Genomic DNA, 21,750 nt, shown 5'->3' with positions numbered 1-21,750 from the left:
TGATATTCAACCACTGGTGGCGTGATTATATAATCAAACCAAAAGAAGAACACGCGGGCAAACTCTAAAGTGCTTTGTCAGGACCCAAGGAGACAAATAATAGATGCTTTAAACAAACAATCGTGCACGGCACACTAGAATGATGCTTTGTGTTAACTTAGGTTGAGCTATTGTATCATTTGTTTTGGCTGTTGTTTCATTTTTACCAGAACACGTTTGTGGCTAAACCAAAAAAGTACCAAAAAGCCTGTCGGCCATTTTATAATATGTCATCACTCTTCTTCCTTCCATCTTGTGTCCTGAAATTTCAGTCAGTTACCACTGAAATTGTAAGTGTGGATTTCCTGCAGGGGTTCAGGCTGCAAGACTGCCGAATGACTAATGAAACGTTGTCACCAAGACGGTAGAAAACTGTACATTTCTTGTCTATTACCACGCATTGCTACTAATACCAACGACAGGAATAAGCGCAGTAAAGTAGCTTTATATGTGTGAGAACGTTGCTATAGAGTGACAATACTGTATTGCAATATGTAGCACTTCAAAGTCATTACCAAATCAAAGCTAGTTAGCACATTATTTGTAATTGAAAAGGTTTAATTACATTAAATGGTTATGGTTACACTTAGTTACGATAACTTATACCATTAATTGTACCCAGCATATATATAAAATGTTACCTGACAAATAGAGAGAGAGAGAGAGAGAGAAAGAAAAGAAGAAGCAAGGAGAGAGAGCCCCAAGAAAGGGACCCAGAGAATCAGAAGAGACAGATAAAAGAGTTACAATATTTTATCCTTTCCTTGACCATGTGACTAAAACCCAAATATGAGAGGTTCAAACTGACCAATCAAATAATTACAATTTCCCCCACCGTACTAAAGGTGTGACCATTCACAGACCCCCCGAAGTACACACATCTTGGTACAGGCTTTGATCATTATCCTATAGGAATTACAAATGGTCCTTGGGTTAAGAAAGAGGGGGCTGAAACAGTAAAAGCAAATGTCTTTGTTCATTTCAGTAAAAGCAAATGTCTTTGTTCACATTTTCAAATATCTTGGATTATTTTCAATCCTACAAAATATACAAATAAAAAAATTAATTCAATTTACCACAATAGATTTCTTTTCAATAAATAAAAAATGTACAAAAATAGTTTATTCAAATCAAATAGTGGAACAGAAAAGATCAAGTTTCACAATATTTTAAAAAAGTTTTCTCAGCTTGCTTTAAATCCTGATATTATCTGTTCCACAGTTCAAAAGAGTTCAAGAAATGCAAGAAAGCCCAACAGCGAGATAGATAAATAAAAATAAAATAAAGTGTCTAAATAAATAGTTTTTTAATAAAATAAAATAAAAATGTGTCACAATTTATGTCCTAATACAATATGCCTGTTGGCAACAATGATTAATTGTGCAATGCAATGGCAGTCATTTTGAGGCAACACATTCGTAGGCTAAAACATACCATTTCTTGCCGGATTCATATTTTCCAATAGGGGGTGATAAAGCATAACCTCGCATCACCATGAGTCAGACATAAACAGGCCTGCACAAACCAAGAACAACAGGGACTTTCCATCAAAACAATAGGCCTATCTAAACCCAAAGGTGATCAATAAATACACCAGCATTCTGAAATTTTTAGGGGAAATTAATGTATCACAAAATCGATGTATCACAAAAACAAACTAGAAAGAAAGTGAAAGTAAATACTGGTTGTATTTTAAGCAACCATTAAATAGTGGTATAGTTTTTAAATTGCTTTAGCAATAAGGAACCCTCTCTCTCCTTACTGAAGAGAATGTGATGAGATCCTTTCATTATCACATGAACTTAGCAAATAATAATTTCAGATCACATAAGGGCCTGCATTCACAAAATGGTGCTGCCAATAAGAGCTCAGACAAACTGGACTGGGCATTTCATGAAAGTTACATGATTTCACAAAGTTGTGCACTTTCACTGGCATGTTAAACTCTGCAAACACTTAACTCATTCATACCCTAGTGAAAAAAAAGTATACTTTATTGTATTTGAAATATATAATTTCTTTCAATAGTACATTTCAAATATACTAACAAAAAATGTACTATCTTTAAATATATTAAAAGTATATTAGCATCATGCTTTAACCTATTTTCACAATACAACTTTTAACACACTTTAAAATAATTGTACTTTAGTATATTTTCTAAAAATATATTTAAGAAAAATATACTTGAAGTGAAAATTCAGTTAATTTTTTAAAAGTGTATTTATTTGCACTTTATTAAAAATATATTTTAGGTATATTTTAACTGTGTGCTGGAATTGATCATTGTAACAATGCATTGAAAGTATACTTTCAAAATACATTATAGTATACAATAGTATTTTTTTACTTTTACTTTTATTTGTCTTATAATGTACATTTGATATCGAAGACAAAGTATGCAATTTGTAGTATTTGGAATAAGCCAAAGGTATTAATGAGCCTATAGTTTTTACTCAAATATATCACACCATGAAAGAATCGTGGGGAAGTGAGCCGACATGAACTTCTGGAGACTCGAGTTCGAGTCACGGATTGTGGATCTTTCCTGATTCTCTCTCTCTCTCTCTCTCTCTCTCTCTCTCTCTCTCTCTCTCTCTCTCTCTCTCTCTCTCTCTCTCTCTCTCTCTCTCTCTCTCTCTCTCTCTCTCTCTCTCTCTCTCTCTCTCTCTCTCTCTCTCTCTCTCTCTCTCTCTCTCTCTCTCTCTCTCTCTCTCTCTCTCTCTCTCACCTCACTTCTTGTCTATATACTGTCCTACTCTAATAAAAGGCGAAAATGCCCCAAATATTTAAAATAAAAATAAAAAATATATATAAATACACTTATTGCTTTTATGTTTCGAAGATACTTGTAATGAATTTGTAATGTACTTGTAACACAAATAAAGTACACTTTAATTTCATTAATCAACCATGTAATTAGTCCGTACACAGGCATATACTTAAAGTATGTAAAGTATACTTGAAGTTGTTCCAATTTAGTTCACAAAAGTACACTAAATACACTTAAAGTTATGCTTTACTACAATTTAATTACAACTTAAATATACTTAGCACAAAATTAGTTGTTTCAAAATAACACACTTCAAGTTGACTACTGATAAACAGTCTGGTTGCAAGTAGCATTTTTTTCCCCACCAGGGTAGCCATTCGCTTTCGTTCTTTTTTTAACAGTAAAACCGAAAACCCTCCCTTTCAATTTTTTTTATTTTATATCAATCAACAGAACACTGATTTTATGAAATTAACATTTTGTGAAAAAGATAAAAGGTATGCTCAGCTGGCTATAGTTTTTGAAGTAAACTCTTCTTTGAGCCACGTATCAAAGGAAGGTGCTGAGACTCACTAACAAAGTATAAAGGCTGGAGCCTTTTGAACGGCCAATGAAAGGTCAACAATGGCCATTCCAAAAATGGCCAAAAGTGAAAAATGATCAAAAGATCTCTGTCAAAGGTGTCCTTCAGAGTTTTAAATATTTTAGTCTAGTAGTTTAATAATTTACCCTTTCAATTACTTTATAATGTTCTTGTGTTAAGTTTTTAACACTTTTTTTCGCCTTTATTCGCCATTGGCTTTTGGCTTGCTCAGTTGGGGACATGTAACATTTAATTTTGAATTTAACAATAATATTACAACTTTACTTTCCTGTTATCTCTGTAAAGCTGCTTTGAAACAATTTGTATTGTAAAATGCACTATATAAATGAAGGTGACTTGACTTGACTTGTTAAGTGCAAAAATGACCACCTTTATCTCTGCCTTCCTGGTGTGTGGAGCCATGGAATTTTTATTAGTGAAATGTTAGTATATAACACAAGTAGTACACAATAAAGCTAGTCGAGAATACAAAAAAATAGATGAGTTAAACACTGGTGAAAAAGTATAAGACTAATTCAGTATACTTCAAGTGTGTTAATGATTAGTTAACTTAGTTGTGCTATTTTGAAACAACTAATTTTGTACTAAGTATATTTTAGTTGTAATTAAATTATAGTAAAGCATAATCTTAAGTGTATAGTGTACTTTTGTGTGCTAAATTGGAACAACTTCAAGTATACTTTAGTATATGCCTGTGTAATTACAAGCTTCATTAGTAATATTAAAGTGTACTTTATTTGTGTTACAGGTATATTACAAATTCATTACGACTGTCTTCGAAACGTACAAGCAATATACCATAATTTTATTATATTTGAGTAAAAAGTATATGCTCAGAAATAACTTTGGCTTATTCCAACACTTTGTTTTCAATAACAAATGCACATTAATAAACAAATATTACTTAGCTATACACTGTATTATATACAATTGTTGATTAGTTTTTTTCTGAAGCATGTTTGTGGCAAAACTAAAAAGTACCAAAAAACCTGTCAGCCATATTATAATATCTCATCACTCTTCCTTCTTCCTTTTTGTGTCCTGTCAGTTACTCTTTAACATATTTCATCAAAAGGTAAATAGTTGAAAAGAAAAAACTAATAGCTGGAGATTTCATAATATTTGAAAAAAGTTATTTAACTCAGCTTCCATTTAAGCAATAAATCCTGATAATCAGTATTATCTGTTATGTATTTCAAAAAAGTTCAAGTAATGCTTTCTTATTCCAACAGAAAGGTCGATAAATAAAAATGGAAAATTGTGCTACAACTGACCGATTATACAGTCTAAAGTTAGATAATCTGCATGTATGTCAGCAACAGTTGTTCTTTGTGCAATGCTATGGCAGTCATTTTGAGGCCGTACCTTGTAATGAAAGCCAAGATATCACTGTACCATTTCTTGTTGACAGTATATTTTCCAATAGGGGGTGATAAAACAACATCACAACTGTGGACATGGCATGAGTGAGGCATACTAAAACAAGAACAATAGGGACTTTCCAACAAAACTATCAACCCAAATGTGATCTATAATTATAGCAGCACTCAGAATATGTAGGGGAAATTAAATTGATTTATCCCGACAACAAATTAGAAAAAAAGTAAAGTGGTTTTAAAATAGAGAATCATGAAATAGTGTTATGGTTGTAATATTGCTTTAGCAATAAGCATTGAAAAACTGCTACATTTCAAGAAAAGGAACGAATATGTGCATATGCCCTCAATATCTTTACTGAAGCGAATGTGAGGAGATCCTTTCACTTTCACCTGAATTTAGCAAATTATTATTTCAGATCACAAAATGGCCGGCAATCACAAAATGGTGCTGCCAATAAGAGCTCAGATAAACTGGACTGGCAACCTTGGCATTTCGTGAAAGTCATGTGGTTTCCCGAAAGCAATGGTGCACTTTCACTGGCATGTACAATTCTGCAAACACTTAACTCGTTCATGGCCAAAACCCTTTCAATCGTTTTATAGCATCCCGATGTTAAGTGGGAAAATTACTGTCTTTATCTTTCTGCCTTCCTGGTGTGTAAAGTAATAGAAATTTGATTTGTAAAATTATTTTTATCCAATAAGGTAATACATATTCCATTTTAAATTATAACTTTTCATGATAAAGCTTATTAGAGACAAAGTCTACTCAAAGAATATACTGAACCTGTAATGTAATGTAATTTTAATCTACACCAGAATCCATCACCACAAGAAACATGCTTTCATAGTTTAGGAAAAAATATACATAGGCTACATGCATAATCGAAAAATGGTGACAGCCATTTTGAGGCAGATAAAGCGCTGGCATCGTTATAAAATGGAGACCATATCTTGTCAGATCTGTCCCGCTGGCATGAGGGGGTGGAGGAGTACGGCATGAGGTACAGCCAGACACCAAGCCAAACACACAAATGTGTGGTGAAACAACAATAGGAACTTTCCAGCAAAACAGGGTTAACTTGTTTGATAGTTGATCTTGTGGTAGATGCACAGCTCAAAATAAAAATAAACTGTGTGTGACAAGGCTACCACACAGCTAGTATAAAAATTATAGATCAGAATCTAACATTTGGTTCTCACATGCATATCGATCTATAGCAATGTGCATATGTGTTGCTCAACATAAGGGTCATAACAGCAATGAAACTTCAATTTTATGGAGCATTGTTAGCTTTGATAATGTGATAACGAAATGAAATGAAATGAGAATGAGTGAGGTGAAATGAGGTCAGACTGATTGGATATAATGAAATTAATAATGAAATGAAGTCAGACTGATTGCGTAGTTGGGTTTCTGTTCTTAAAATTTGTATATTATCATATAAATATTGTGTTTGGACACTAACACTTATAAAAAACTTTAAAATGGTAATATATTTATTTTTTGTGTGTGGTTCAGGTACACTATATGTTATGGGGACAAAATGTCCCCACAAAGTTGCCAATATCCAAAATCCTTGTCCATGCTCCCTATGAGCAAAACAGCTTATCAATCATACCAAGTGATGGTTTTTTAAAAAGCAAAAAAAAAAGTTTTCTGTGATGGCAATGGGATTATATTATATTTTGTACTGAATAAAAATGTTTATGTCTATGGAATGTCTCCATTAAACATGAAAATCCAACCTGCGTGTGTGTGTGTGTGTGTGTGTGTGTGTGTGTGTGTGTGTGTGTGTGTGTGTGTGTGTGTGTGTGTGTGTGTGTGTGTGTGTGTGTGTGTGTGTGTGTGTGTGTGTGTTTTGCATCGGCACATTCAAATCGGGTTAACTACCACAATCACAAAAAGGTGCTACCAGGCAGAGCGCCAGTAAACCGGACTGGCAGCTCGGGCACTTCGTGAAAGTTTCACAAAACCAATTGTGCCCCATTTCTGACCATGATTCTGTAATCATACTAACTTGTATACTAACAGTATTTCTTTTTAACAAATACAAAACAAGTCACTATATTACTAGATTTAAACCATACAGTATAATAGTTTAAAGTTATGTAAGCACATCACATGAGCAGATACAGTATATTCATTCATACCAGACACCCATAAGACACTACAATCTCAAATTAAACTTTGAATTAAACTACTATAAAAAGCCACAAGCAGATTAGCAAGAACCCATTATTTATTCACATTTAAATATTACAACTTCCAACAAATCCAAAATGTAACACTATCAAAAGTGTTTGTTGATAAAACATTTTGACCGATGATCATCACTGGGTTTATGCACAACTTTTGCCCGCACAGGTATCTATTTACAATGGCATGTTTGTTTATTACAATGTACAATATTTCTGCGACAGGCTATTACATTTTTACTGCGTCCGATTTCTCTTTGTCTTTGACTGTGTTATCATCACTAAAGAGCCTTTCTCTCAGTTTATAGTAACTTCCCTTCTGGTTCATGAGTTCCTCGTGTGTCCCCAACTCCACCACCTCCCCGCTGTCAATCAACACAATCTGATCCGCCCTCTCAATGGTCTTCAGCCTATGAGCAATCACAAGCAAGGTCTGCGTGGGGCAGCAAGCCAGGGCCTGTTGAACCTGTGGAGTAATAAAACACATAAGAAATCTTTTGATAAGGAAGCAGGGATTTATGAAGGCTTTTGTACATATGTGTTTGTGTTCATAATGAATAGCCATATTAATTACCATTTGTTCACTTTCAGTGTCCAAAGAGCTAGTCACTTCGTCCAGAATGAGCACCTGAGGTTTTCTGATCAGAGCTCTGGCGATAGCGATTCGCTGCTTCTCACCTCCCGAGAGCAGGTTACCACGCTCTCCCACATCTGACAAAGAAAGCACTGTTTGATGGCTGTGTACTTCGCATTTAATAAAACACCTTTGCATGCATAAATCTAAAACTTGCCTTATCCAATCATAATGGAGTGATTACAAAAATCCAAAAGAAAACTATCCAGAATGGCTGATAATCAGTAATTCTAAAATGACTTAGACGCAGTGTATTTGCATGCTAGCCTGCCTGGTTTATGCTGGTTAGTGCTGGTCTAGCAAGTGGACCAGCAAAGTTTTTTCACGCAAAGCCTTTTTGGGATGTATAACTAAAAGCTATGAATTCTATCAATTCTGTTGTTCACAGATATTGGAAAATAATTAGATTTTTTTTAATGTCCCATCAGAACTGACCAATAATAGTTGACCTAGCCACTGACACAAATATGAGAGTTAAAGTGGTAAGTGATAGCAGTTTCTTTACCTGTGTCGTAGCCATTTTCCAGTTTGCTGATGAAGGCATGGGCATTGGCTTTGCTGGCAGCCTCCTTTACTCTCTCCATTGAGCAGCCAGGCAGACCATAGCCAATGTTGTCTCGAACGGTGCCAGAGAAAAGTACAGGCTCCTGACCCACCATTGCTATCTAAGAGAGATTATTTACAGTATATGTTCTTGCATTGCATTGGTTGGTTTTATATGGTTCTTAAGAGCAGACTTGTAGTTATGTATGAACAGAGTTGGTATGGAATTAAACTACAGTACAACAGTAAAGTGTTTGTTATTTGAAAGTATTCACCTTGCTGTGCAAGTAGTTGTGTTGGTAGTTCTGCAGTGGTTGTCCATCTAACAGAATATGTCCCTGTTGAGGCTGGTAGAATCTCTCCAGCAGACTCACACAGGTGCTCTTCCCCCCACCTGACATTCCCACCAGAGCCGTCATCTGACCCGGCTTCAACTCCAGAGAGAAGTTCTGAAAACAGACGAAAAGGTAGGCTTAATTAAGATAATTTATTGAAAATAATTATTTTAAAATATAACAAGTATATGATAAACCTTCTATAGATCATGTATAGCTTATAAATAAGAACTGCATTTGTATTAGAGAGAATTAGCTCGTACACAACATATTTGCAAACGTATGTACTCATGCAGTTTATAAACACTATGAATAACTATTTAAAATATAAGAAATAAAATATATTTTAGGACAGGTTCATGTGAATTGCCTTATCAACCTTGACAAAGACTCAGTGAAGTGATTCTTCAGAGCAAAAGTTATACCTTTAACACATTGTGGTTGGGTCTTCTGGGATACGAGAAGGTGAGGTTTTGAAAGCTGACGTGTCCTTTCAGATCACTGGGCTGCAAATTGCCATCAATACTGACTTCAGACTTTCGGTCCAGGTACTCAAACACCTTACCGGCCGCACCTACTGAGTTCAGCATGTCTCCAAAGATATAGATCAAAGTCTGTAATAGAGGTGGATAAATATTTATGAATCCTTTTACCTTAAACATGTTTTTGTGAGGACTGCTGATTTAGGTGATACAACTTTTCTCTACCCTCTTAAAAACTCTTTTTCATATATATATAAATATAGACACACCCTGATGTTGTCTCCAAGGTCTTGCTGATAAAGGATGAAAGAGACAAGATTCCCTGTGGTCATCTGTCCATACTGGATGAAGAGTCTCCCATAGTAAAGCATAGCCACCTTCATTCCCACTTCTGTCATCTGCAAATCAGAAAAGATCCATAGCAATGCAGTATGCAGTTCCATATCGACAAGTTTGCTTCAAAGAAAATAAACACATATGCACATTAAAATGAGAAGTAAACTCATACTAACCCGCCTAACTAGCAGGTAAATCGCCCTGACTGTGTCCCGTCTGGTCTTTAGATTATGGGTTTCCATCAAGCGGACATCATAGCGATGGGCTTCACCAAGTTCTGTCCTGAAACTCTTTACCGTTCTGATGCCTGACACCGCCTCCCCAGCAGTCTCATTTGATTGTGCTATGGAGTCCTGAACTTCTTTTGACAGCCTCTAAAAATGGCATGAAAACTTGATATATAATATGATATGATTCTCATAGGCAAAAAAATAATAATTACCCTTCATTCATCATGGTACTTTTATTAACCCCATACCTGATAATGCGTGTCATATATGTTCTGCAGTAAGCCTGTCAGTGGCGTCTCCATCAGCATCAGCAGTGTAAGCTTCCAGGAGAGGCTCACCATCAGATACAGCATGCCTAGGGTCTTAATCAGGGTCCGTAGAAGGACGTTGACATTCAGGGCCACAGCCTGGCTCATCAAAGTAGTGTCTGTGGATAGTCTAGATGTGATATCACCTGAAAGACAGATTTAGTGGAAATAATGACTATGAGTCCATATAAAAAGGGTATCACACAGATGTCGACTGAACCAGCAATCATACTGGATCTACCTGTCTTTATGGTCTCAAAGAAGCCAATGTCCTGCCTGACAAGGGACCCAAACAGTTGCACCTTAACTCTGCAAGTGAATCTGTTGATTGCACACATGAACATGCCTCCACGACAACCTGCACTGAATGAACTGAGAATAACAAAAAACAGTGTTCAATGAGATACTTAAATGGGCTTTTTGTTGTTGTTGTTGTTGTTGTTGTAATACAAAACTCATATTCTGCAATACCTTCCCAATGAGAATAATCCCATGAGAATGATAGCTGATCTAAAGTTGTCCCACTGGTAATGAGAACCCAATATGTCAATCACCTCTCCTGTGTACAGTGGGATGAACATCTCGCCTGAAACACGTAAAATTTATGTTAAAAAGCAGGTTTACATAAAATTACACTTTTATTTTATATACAAAATTAAGTAAATACAACGAAATACGCACATAGCACAGCTAGGGCCAGAAAGACAAAAGCTCCACATAATATTATGTAGTCTGGTTTGTAGAAGCGGATGACCCGGATGAAAAGGTCTCGAGCCCTCTGTTTGCGCTCTTTACCGTTACTCTCTCCGTTCGTGTCAGGCAGCATTACCTCCCAAAAAAGACAGGCTAGAGCAGCAGCGACGGTTCCGACAAGCCACATATTAAATTTATCAAGGCGATAGTTGTCAAACAACGCCAAGCGTCCGGTTTCATACACCGAAGCGATAAAACAGTGCACTGTCATCCATCTTCTTATGAATGGACCTGCAACCTCTTTAGATAACATAGATCCTGCGTACAGCAGTGTGCATCGCAGTCCAGATTCAACCCATTGGCGTAATAGATTATGGTCGAGATTTCTTGTATGAGACTTCAGCAAAGTTCCTCCGAGGTCCAGAGTGTAAACTATTATTATATCAACACATAAAATACACGGGAACACCAAAACTTTCTGCATGCTGCACGTCTAAGTCGGTTGCCGTGGTAACGCTGTATAACCCGAGAGCGTAAGATATTTTCAAAAAACAAAACGACCCTTTTCGGTTATTTTCTTCTCTGTAATGTTTTGCCCCGTTCATACGGAGTGCGATGTTGTCTTCTCATAACACGGCGCCGGGACATTTTTGGTCACCGGCATTGTTTTCCTTTTACTTTCAGTTTAAGGGGGTTTCCGTCAACATACAACAAATAGGCTGTTCAAGGCTGTACAAATAGCTAATCTTTTTTTTACTCAAGTTAGTTGTTCCACGGGATTTTCAATTACCTGAGTATGCAGTTAGGTGAACCTAAGGATTATCAAAAAATACTTCAGCTGTATAGTCGAAACAAATCAATCAATATTTTATTAGTAATATATAGGCTACATATTACTAATAAAATCAATCAATATTTTATTATTAGTATTATTCATATGTATATTTGTTACTGTACGTTTTTATACGCAACAAATGTCTCCCTTTTCCGAGAAGCCATAACAAAACATGCTCTACAACCTGCCTTGTTCATTTCTGCCCAGCAAATGATGAGTCATAGCAAAGGAGTCCTCAGACAGGCTGTGCTTAGTTTTCTGTCTAAGGTCCATAAGTATTTCTGTTATTGCTAACAAATCATTTTTGACTCAACTAATTTTGGTGTGAGAATTAAATTGAAAGCATATGCATTCTAATATGGTTTATTATCAAACTTTGAGACAAAGTGGATACAGCTGTTCACACAGTGGTTCAACAAAACAATTGATAGAAACAACTCTGCAATCTCATGCAGTATTTTGTCCTGCTCTATGAAAGCAGGTTAATACATGTTTATGTTCTTAATTTTAGAGGGAAAAATACACTTAAATTCACTGATCAAAAAATTTGGGCAGTTCATTTCCTAAAACGCACTTCTCTTCTGCTCCATCTTGATCAATGATTACAACATAAAAAGTGAATATGGGTGTAAGTTGGATTACTAGAACTATTTGAGTCTATTTACTTCGTATTTCTGCTTTCCTAATCGTAACTGATTATTGTACACTCATTCAACTTGAACGCATAGAAATTCACTGACACTCAAATATCTCACTTTCACCCAAAGTATAATTTCCCTTTAAGGACCCCCGCGTCAGACGTTTTCTTTTTCTGACGTCATGACGCACAAGCCTGTCTGGAACTTCTGCTTAACCGCCATTTTCTTTTTCTCTCGCACTCGGATGAATAAGGTAGGTTGGAAGTTTGTTTTAATTAATATACTCGAATATGCAACTTTTGGACGTGTGTTTTAGTTGTTTATGAGTTAATTAATGTTGTTTGTGAACATGAATACTAACGAAATCGTAATTAACCGAATTTTTTAACGTACGTTTGCGAAATAGCGTTACTGAATAATGTTCTATGAATACAGGATGTTGTATCTACTCGTTTGTTTTATAAAAATGTGTTCAGTTTGGATCTTAGGAGTATTCTCAAGGTCGGACATCCGGGACTTTTACTCCCATAATGCACTGCGCGCGCATAGCAACGCGGCGAAGGGTAAAACAAACAAGCGCCCGCCATTAAGCAACACGAAAGCGGAAGACAAACAAGCGCCGAGAATCATGCCTAAAAACTGTTGTGTTGTTAGTTGCACAAACAACAGCGTAAAGAGGAGTGACCTCTCATTTTACATGATACCTAGCCAGGCAACTTAGCCAGAAAGGAGAGAGAAATGGCTCCAGGCGATTGGACGAGGTGTTAGTTCACACAGCACAAAGCTATGGCGGCCTACATCAGATTACCATTACATTTGCTCCTCTCATTTCCTGGAAGCTGTTGTCGTTAGACACTACATTCAATAAAATTTAATCTGATGACTGGTTAATGCAAAAAGTGAATATAGGGTATGCACATACCATTTTACTTTAAATCTAAATAGAAATGTAATCTCAAATGAATGGACAAATTGAGGGACAAATCAAAGAATAACAAAATAATACCACTGCAGAGATGGCCACTCAATTTTCTGTTGTTATGTTATGACATTGCTATGCATAATGGTCGGCAGCTCTACACTGATAAGCAACAATGAAATGCACTAGTTGTGTGGGGAATAAGATACATTTATGCAGTTAGCCTTTATTGGCTTTTTTGAAAAAACTGTGTCCCTCACTGACATTGTACAAGCTGTGCCACTGACAGACTGAGCTCATTACAGCCACTTTGTAACACATGTAATAGAAGAAGAAGATCTGTATTCATATAGCTGCTAGCGCAGCTAGCAGTGAGTGTTTTATTACATTCACTACATGAGTGTTTTACATGAGTGTTTTATTACATTGACTTCTCACCACCGACATACATTCGCATACACAGATATCATTCATCATTAATACAAAGTAGTCCGTTAGTATCCATAACCGACATAATCCACAGCAAAACTTCTGTGAATAGATACCTTTTTGATTTGGTTTGTTTTACCCTTCAAACACGGCGGCTTGTTGCTATGCAGGTCACATGATTTGTGACGTAACCCCGACCAAGAGAATGTGTATAAAGTAATTTTAAAATTGATGCCTCCTTAACCGTCTGTGCCGCGCGATATATTACAAATGCTTTGGGCGGGAAGTGCTCGGGGAGCGGGACAAAATGCTCGAATTTGAATTTCTGCAGTAGCCTATTGAGTTTGCTTTTAAAGTAATGTTTGTCTGTTCTTTTATTTGTCTTTGAAACGTTAGCTCCGATTTATTCATCGCCTTTTTTTCACCCTAAATGATGTTGAAAGTCTGTGATAAAAGTCATTGGGTGCGTCTCAATCAGCTCTAAAGCTTAGATCCTCAGCCCGAGCCCGAACTTGTCGGGTCGGGCCGATATTTCCCGTCTCTATCCTCGGGCCGGGCCCTTGATCTAGAGACGTGCACTCCCAACGAGGCCATCCAAGATGTAGGTGACTTTTTTCTTCAGTAGAACAGTAAAGAAGTTTTTTTTTTTAGCTGAAACTGTGGTCCATGGTGATTAATATATAATGCAAGTCTAAAAGAGTCACAAAAAACATACAGGCAAAACAAAATTAATACCTGTGGGTCCTGACGATTCATTGAGGTTTAAGGTTCATTGAAGCAAAACGATCGTTCTATGCAAAAAACTGAACATTATTTACAACATTATTACTTGTGATTACCTGTGAACAGCCTCAGCAAACGGCCCTGAGTGTGTTCATGGCAATGTTGCATGTTCTTGTTTCTTGCACAGACTGATCGTTTCAGTTCATAAGACCTCGATGTATTGTCTGGAGTCACTTGTATACATTTATTTATTTTTTTGACTCTCAAAAGTGACGGTAGCCATTGACTTGCATTATATGAACTACAGAGGACTACGGTTTCAGCTAAAAAACTGCTATACTGAAGAAAACAATATTCTAGTGCTGTCAAACGATTAAAATATTTAATCGCGATTAATCGCATTAATGCCATAGTTAACTCGCGATTAATCGCACATTTTTATCTATTCTAAATGTCCCTTGATTTCTATTTGTCTCATTATTTTTTCTAATTTTAATGCTCTTATCAACATGGAAAAGTGGATCAGCAGTAAGTTTGTTATTAGCTGTGGTATCCATGTGCTTCTGTCTGAAGTCATCCATTGTAGAGCTTAGATCGGGCCCAAAAAAATCAAGCCCAACCCGAGCCCGTGCGCATTGTGTCCGAGCCCGGCCCGACACATAAACTGTAATTATGAGCCCAAGCCCGATTTAAACCCGTCCATTTTTTTCATACGTGGGTCGTTATAACTGACGTTCTCAACTATTTTCTATGTTACTTTCTCCCGCCCGCAACATTTTTGTCCCGCTCCCGCCCGCAAATAGACTCTTTTTTTGTAGGCTACCTCCAAATACTTTCGCCTACGTGTCGCCACCACACATAAGCATAAATGCTCCTGATAAATTATTTGTTATTAAAGCATTAACACACAAACCACTGTTATAACATAAAAGCAAGCAGGCTACTGAGTGCATGGTTTGGCATGACTGAATGCGCGCAAAGTGCGCTCCCTTAATAATTCCTAAAAAGCTGACATCAGTTCATCGCAATCTCACACATCTGTTATTATCAGTGAAGCTGACTGCACAATGCATCTTTCATAATATATACACTTTGTTTGTTATAATTTGAGGATTTGCCAGCTTACAGAATTCAGCACTGAACAAAAAGTCTGTTTTGAGCGGTGAGGGGAGTCTATTTTAAATGCTTCTGATGCTTCTTCATATGTCTGTGATTGGCTACATCCCTCAACGCTGCAAACATGTTATAAAAAGAAACTCTGGCCTGTAAATCGTTTCTATTTTGTTTTAGTTGTTCTTGTTGCTTTTCTGCAACATATGAATAAAAATGTATTAGTTTTTATGTTTTATTCATAGATATTTCTAGTTTGCGGGAGTCCCGCGAATCGTTTTATTCTCCCGTATCCGCACACAGAGTGAGTGCATTACCGCTCGAGCCCGCCCTCGCACTCGGCCATCAAATCTAGTCCCGCGCCACAGTCTACTGCGTTGAGAGTGCACGTCTCTAGATCGGCGTCTCGCGCTCGCGCCATCCACTCAAAACGTAACGTTAGCCTACTACTCTTTGGCCGGCGCGCAAGCCCAAACAAGTACGTGCGGCGTGCCTGTTGTTTTGTTTCCGGTCTAGCTATCCGGTGTGGTGTTGTTTGCTAGGCCAAAAAGAGCGTTAATCTCGCGATAAAAAAAATGACGCCGTTAAAATGTGTTTGCGTTAACGCCGTTAATAACGCGTTTAACGCACAGCACTACAATATTCTATTTTGAACGGTAACGTAGACATCAGTGTTTACTGTATATCTGAATAATGATTTTTGTATACTTCTGTGATGTATATACTTTGGCCAGTCATTAGTATAAACTTTTATAGTTTTGTAAATGTTTATATTTTCTTGTCCTTTGCCATCCTCGGCGAAATCTGATTCTCTATTACAGATTACTCAGAATTTTAAAAATAAGAAAAATAATCACAATTGCTTTTTCACAGACTAAAAACATTCACGTGAAAAGAGTGTGTGTCCTGAAGGCCCTCATCGTTTTCCTGGGGGGAAATCCTCAAGACCTCATCAAGGAGTACCTTGTGAGTTGAATTTCCGCATATTCTATTTTGATTTTATTTTTCAGAAAGTTTAAATTTGTGTTTTGTAGTTATGAACGCAAATTGTATTTTTTTTTTTAATGTACACTACTTTAGGAGAACCAGCGAGATGATTGCGAGGGTGAGCTGGAGCACCTCACCAAGGCGGTGTATGTTATTCGGAAGGAGGGGGGAGAACATCACGAACCACCGGCTGATATAGGTGTCATCATCGAGGGTGTTAAAGTTTTGAATGAACTGCCTTCGTTCACATCAGCTTCGTTTTACATTCGAGGTATTCCAGAAAGTTCTCTTGCAGCTTGATCAGCCCAAGATGTCACCAAAAGTTCAGTCTTTTCAGTAGACTACAGTGAACTTGCAGTAATGTTTGAATGTGCATATGTCTAGTCTGTGTTTGAAAGAATGTCTCCGTTTTAGTTGGATGCTTCATTTGTTTTCTTATGTTTGTACACTATCCATTTGTTCATTCATATGTCTTGTATGAATGTGTAGTTGTATGTTCGAATCTGTAGTTGATTGGTTCAATTTAAATTTAGGGCATTACCTGTAATGTGTTCTAAAGCACTTATCATACACTTATGGTTCTATTTTAAGAATATATTAAAGGGATAGTTCACCCAAAAATGGTTCAAGTTGTTCCAAACCTACATGAGTTTCTTTCTTCTGCTGAACACAAAAGAATATGTGTTGAAGAATGTTGGTAACCAGACAGTTGACGGTACCCATTGACTTCCAGTATTTTTTTTTCCCTGCTATGGAAGTCAATGGGTGCCATCAACTGTCTGGTTACCAACATTCTTCAACACATCATCTTTTGTGTCCAGCAGAAGAAAGAAACTCATGCAGGTTTGGAACAACTTGAACCATTTTTGGGTGAACTATCCCTTTAATTGTTTTTAGGGCATAGGGCATAACCACTATGTTTTTATATTTATTTTTATAAATGTATTAGTGGCTCAGTTTTGAGCATATGCTGTGCAAAGACAACTTTGCAAAAAGACTGTTAATGGAATGGATGTTAAGTGTGTCAGTAAATGAAATTTCATTGGCACAACAAATATGAACAGTTTGTAATGATTTCTCAAAGTTTGTAACATGAAAAATACTGATGGCGTATAAAATGAATTAATGTTAATAAATATTTCTAAAGCAATTTGAGTCTTGTGTGATTGACCTGGTGAAATTAAGTTGAGAAAATATAATAATTTAAGTTGAGAAAACGTTTTTTTTTAGGTGTTACCAATTGAAGTAATTTTTTTAAGTTGACCCAACTGTAGAAAAACTTAATACATTTAAGTTGGAATGCAGTGAAATTAAGTCAGACTAATGTAAATAATAGGATTGAATGAACTCAAATAATTTAAGTGTGATTGACCTAGCGAAATGAAGTTGATTAAACGTGATAATTTAAGTTGAGAAAACTTAATTTTTTTAGGTGTTACCAATTGAAGTATTTTTTTAGGTTGATCCAACTGTTCACTTTTTACAGTGTATGCAACGCCTCCACTTGACCCATCGCCAGAGTGAGAGCTATAAAAAGAGAGAGAGAGAGAGAGAGAGAACACTTAAGATACATTGGTTTTGAGAGATTATGATTATGAAAGTAACTTACAAATCCTCTCAGTTCCAGGCCTGATCTTCATACATTTATTTACAGTCTATAGTTATCTAGAGATTTTATGTTACTAGTTATGTTTATGTTTATAATACTAGTTATCAAGATTTTATGTGAAAAATAAAAGGCTGTCCATATACAACCAGTCTCTTGGCAGAGCTAATGTTAGAGTTGAATCCAGCACATTGATAAAGGGAGAATTCTAAACACAAAGGCCACATATAAAACTGTATCTTGCCAGTTGCACAATCACAGTATACTTATCAATTGCTGGTGATTTCTTACAACTTACAATTATATGTACTTGTACTCTGTCCAATGATATTAAAATTGAAAGCGCCACAGTGATGACATTAGCATACTTTGATTGGTTCTCACTAATCACATGATACCATCTCTTTCCTTGTCAACATTACTGCATCTTAATTCGCATATCCGTTCTAATATTATTCACATTTAGAATTAGTGATCCAAAGTGAGTATTCCAAAGATACCCGGATTGTCTACTTTTTCTGGTCAGAATTTGAAGTACATGTCTGTGCACACTCTAGGTGTTTCTCAATACTCAAATTGATACTTCCTTGCTCCTCCGTCCTCCATCTTGTGACCCAGAAACCGATCAAAATTAGCCAACTTGAAGGACATATGTTTGGTCACTAACTTTTAAATGCATCATAATGCAATTGCATTATAAGATTTCTCCGCATGTGGTGCGGTTTGTGTTTGTGTTTGGAGCTCCGGCGAATTGATTCATAAATCCTTGATTTTCTTCTTTACCACTCATTTATAAACAAGCACTTTCTATTTTTACAGCATGTGAACTTATCTTCGATACTATTCCTTATAAAAAACAATCGGATTGCTTTGATATCGCTACTTAGATCCAACTTTCCGAATCTCTGCTACTAGCCTTTAGCCCGCTAGCATTGCACGCGTGGCCTCTTGCCTATCGATCGTCTCATTTACACACTTTTCACTGAAAGGATAAGGGTTATATCCGGGATTTCAGTCCTAAATTAGTAGTGATATTGGTAGTATCACTACTAATTTACTGTTTATCTATTATTATGGCGAATATATCGGATGTGTGTCTAACGTTACCTCTGAGTGCAGGTGAGGACACATTCGAGCTGCATTCGGTGCAGTTGGAGCTGGAGTCCGTGGAGAAGTCGATCCGTGGTCTACTAGAGAGGCAAGCCGAGCTGCGAGATCGGCGATCAGCGCTTGAAACATCACGCGCCAATGCTCACAAGTCAGTGGTTAGTGACTTTTTGACTCCGACCTCGTCTACTCCGTGTGTTTCTCTGCACAGGACGCAAGCTCCCAGGACGCGATCATCCCTGGCTTCATTCACTCCGGCACCGACACAACACCATGGACCCTGGGTGATCCCACAGCGGAGGACACGAGCCAGGACCAGAGCAAGAACCTCTCCGCCCCTCCCGGTCTTTGAGATCTCCACCCGGAACCGCTTCTCCCCTCTTTGCGAGTCGGAACGCGACGACGCGGTGATCATCGGCAGTTCCATCGTCCGTCATGTCCGTGCTACCTCAGGTAAGTGTAAGGTGCGCACTCACTGCTTTCCTGGTGCTCGTGTTCTAGATGTCGCTGCACATGTTCCCGAGATCCTGAACGGTGACGAGCGTGTCGCAGCTGTTGTGCTGCACGCGAGAGTGAACGACATCAGGCTGCGGCAGACGGAGGTTCTGAAGAAGGACTACAGGAGCCTGATCGAGATGGTACGCAGGACATTGCCTGAAGCAACGATCATCGTGTCTGGACCGCTTCCCACGTACCGACAAGGACAGGAAAGGTTCAGTAGATTATTTGCACTAAATGAATGGTTAATGTCATTGTGTAATGAACAGAAACTGCTCTTTGTAAATAATTGGAATCTGTTCTGGGAGCGACCTAGGCTCTACCGTGCTGATGGCCTGCACCCCAGCAGAATCGGAGCGGCTGTTCTGTCGGACAACATCTCCAAGACGTTACACACCATCTGACTAGTAAGTCAAAGTCCAAATCACAGTCTTTGCTGTCCCAACCTAATTGATATAAGTAGTGTAGAACATTATATAGAAACTGTGTCTATTCCTCGTTTAGTCAAGTCATCCTCATTTATATAGCGCTTTTAACAATGTAGATTGTTTCAAAGCAGCTTTACAGAGATAAAGATATAATTTAAGGTAACAGAGATTGGTTTGGTTTTATAGTGGCCTTTGAAAAATGTTTTTTCCAGCTAAAGTTAGTTTTGATTGATTCACTTCCGTCTAAATGATCATTTGTTATTAAATTAGGGGCCGCTAAGAAAACACCGTTCTCTCTAAACAGACTTTAAACGTGAACCTGTGATAGACGCTGATGGCGTTCACATGCGCATTAAGAATTGATTCTATAGTTATGTGCGTTTGAATATATGTGCGCAGGTTTGTAATTCCTTACAAACCATGCCTAAACAAACTACTTGTCTATAAATTTTGATGCAGAATTTTTATTTTATCTTATCACTTTGGGTAGGTACGCGAACCGAAAAATTCCACAACGCTTTATCTGTAGAGTGGTTTAGGGATCCTCCATAGGGAGAGGCTAGTTGGCACTTCAGCACTGCATTGTCATCAGGTCCAGGCGAAAGTCCTTCGTCAGATCTGGAAACGGCCTGGATCCAGCAGGCTGCGGGAAAACCTCGGGATAAACAAAGACACTAAAATTAGCGTAGATGCCATTCGTTTAGTGAGGCCAAACAATAAATATACTGTAGGATCTAGGAAAAATCTTATTGTAATTAAACCAGAAAATCTCAATATCAGTGAACAAAAACAATTTCTAAAGCTAGGTCTTCTAAACCTTAGATCGGTCACACCTAAGGCGGTTATTGTAAATGAAATGGTCACAGATAATAGTTTCGATGTACTTTGCCTTACTGAAACCTGGCTTAAACCAAATGAGTATTTAGGTCTAAATGAGTCTACTCCACCAGGATACTGTTAAAAGCATGAGCCCCGTCTGATCGGTCGTGGCGGCGGTGTTGCAACAATCTATAGAGATATTCTAAATTTTACTCAGAAAACAGGTCACAGGTTTAATTCATTTGAAGTACTTGTGCTAAATGTTACGCTTTCAGATGTAAGAAAGAAATCCCTATTTTCTCTAGCCTTGGCTACTGTATATAGACCTCCAGGGCCCTGTGCTGATTTCTTAAAAGAGTGCAGACTTTCTCTCAGATCTATTGGTCAAAACTCCTTTGGGGTCAAGCAAAACGTCAGTGGTCCCACTCATCGTCTAATCATACGCTAGATTTAATTATATCATATGGAACCAATCCAAACGATATAGATATTATACCGCTAAGTGATGATGTCGCTGATCATTACATGGTAACTTGCACACTACGTTCTGCTGAAATTTGTCAAGTTGCGTCACGTTATCGACCAGGTAGAACAATATTTCCAACCACTATAGATAGATTCTCAAATAGCTTACCTGATCTATCTCAGCTGCTCAGTGAACCCAAACAAACAGATGAACTAGAGGAAATGACTAGCAGTTTGAGCACCATTTTCTCTAGTACATTAGAAATTGTTGCACCAATTAGATTAAAAAAGGTTAAAGAGAAAACTAAACCACCATGGTACAACAGTGCTACGCATGTTATCAAGAGAGAAACTCGTAACTTAGAGCGTAAATGGAAACAAACTAATTTAGAGGTCTTTAGAATCACGTGGAAAGACAGTATGTCACATTATAAAAACAGCCAGGGCTGAGCATCTCCGCAAACTAATAGAAAATAATCAAAATAATCCAAGGTTTTTATTTAATACCGTGGCTAGACTAACAAATAAACAGACATCACCTGAGCAAAATATTCTGTTACAGTTTAGTAGTAATGATTTTATGAATTTCTTCACTGAGAAAATAGAAAGCATCAGAAACACAATTGTAAAT

The 21,750-nt window shown here is 37.2% G+C and overlaps 1 protein-coding gene across 1 annotated transcript; it reads right to left on the bottom strand.

Moving 5' to 3' along the window:
- Positions 1 to 7,020: 7,020 nt before the first annotated feature.
- On the bottom strand, positions 7,021 to 11,618 carry tap2a (transporter associated with antigen processing, subunit type a). Its single transcript, XM_077195092.1, has 11 exons — positions 10,544 to 11,618; positions 10,334 to 10,448; positions 10,104 to 10,234; positions 9,803 to 10,008; positions 9,501 to 9,698; positions 9,258 to 9,386; positions 8,932 to 9,120; positions 8,447 to 8,620; positions 8,134 to 8,293; positions 7,569 to 7,705; positions 7,021 to 7,460 (listed from the first exon to the last, which is right to left on the bottom strand). The coding sequence occupies exons 1-11, from the start codon at positions 11,037 to 11,039 to the stop codon at positions 7,224 to 7,226; spliced, it is 2,172 nt and encodes a 723-aa protein (XP_077051207.1). The 5' UTR covers positions 11,040 to 11,618; the 3' UTR covers positions 7,021 to 7,223.
- Between the last annotated feature and the right edge of the window lie 10,132 nt (positions 11,619 to 21,750).

The sequence above is a fragment of the Siphateles boraxobius genome, unplaced genomic scaffold (assembly GCF_051911475.1).
Source record: "Siphateles boraxobius isolate OS27281-9 unplaced genomic scaffold, OSU_SipBor_1 33, whole genome shotgun sequence".
Lineage (NCBI taxonomy): Eukaryota > Metazoa > Chordata > Actinopteri > Cypriniformes > Leuciscidae > Siphateles > Siphateles boraxobius.
The sequence above is the reverse complement of the archived record's forward strand: the minus strand, read 5'-3'. Positions and strand labels throughout refer to the sequence as shown.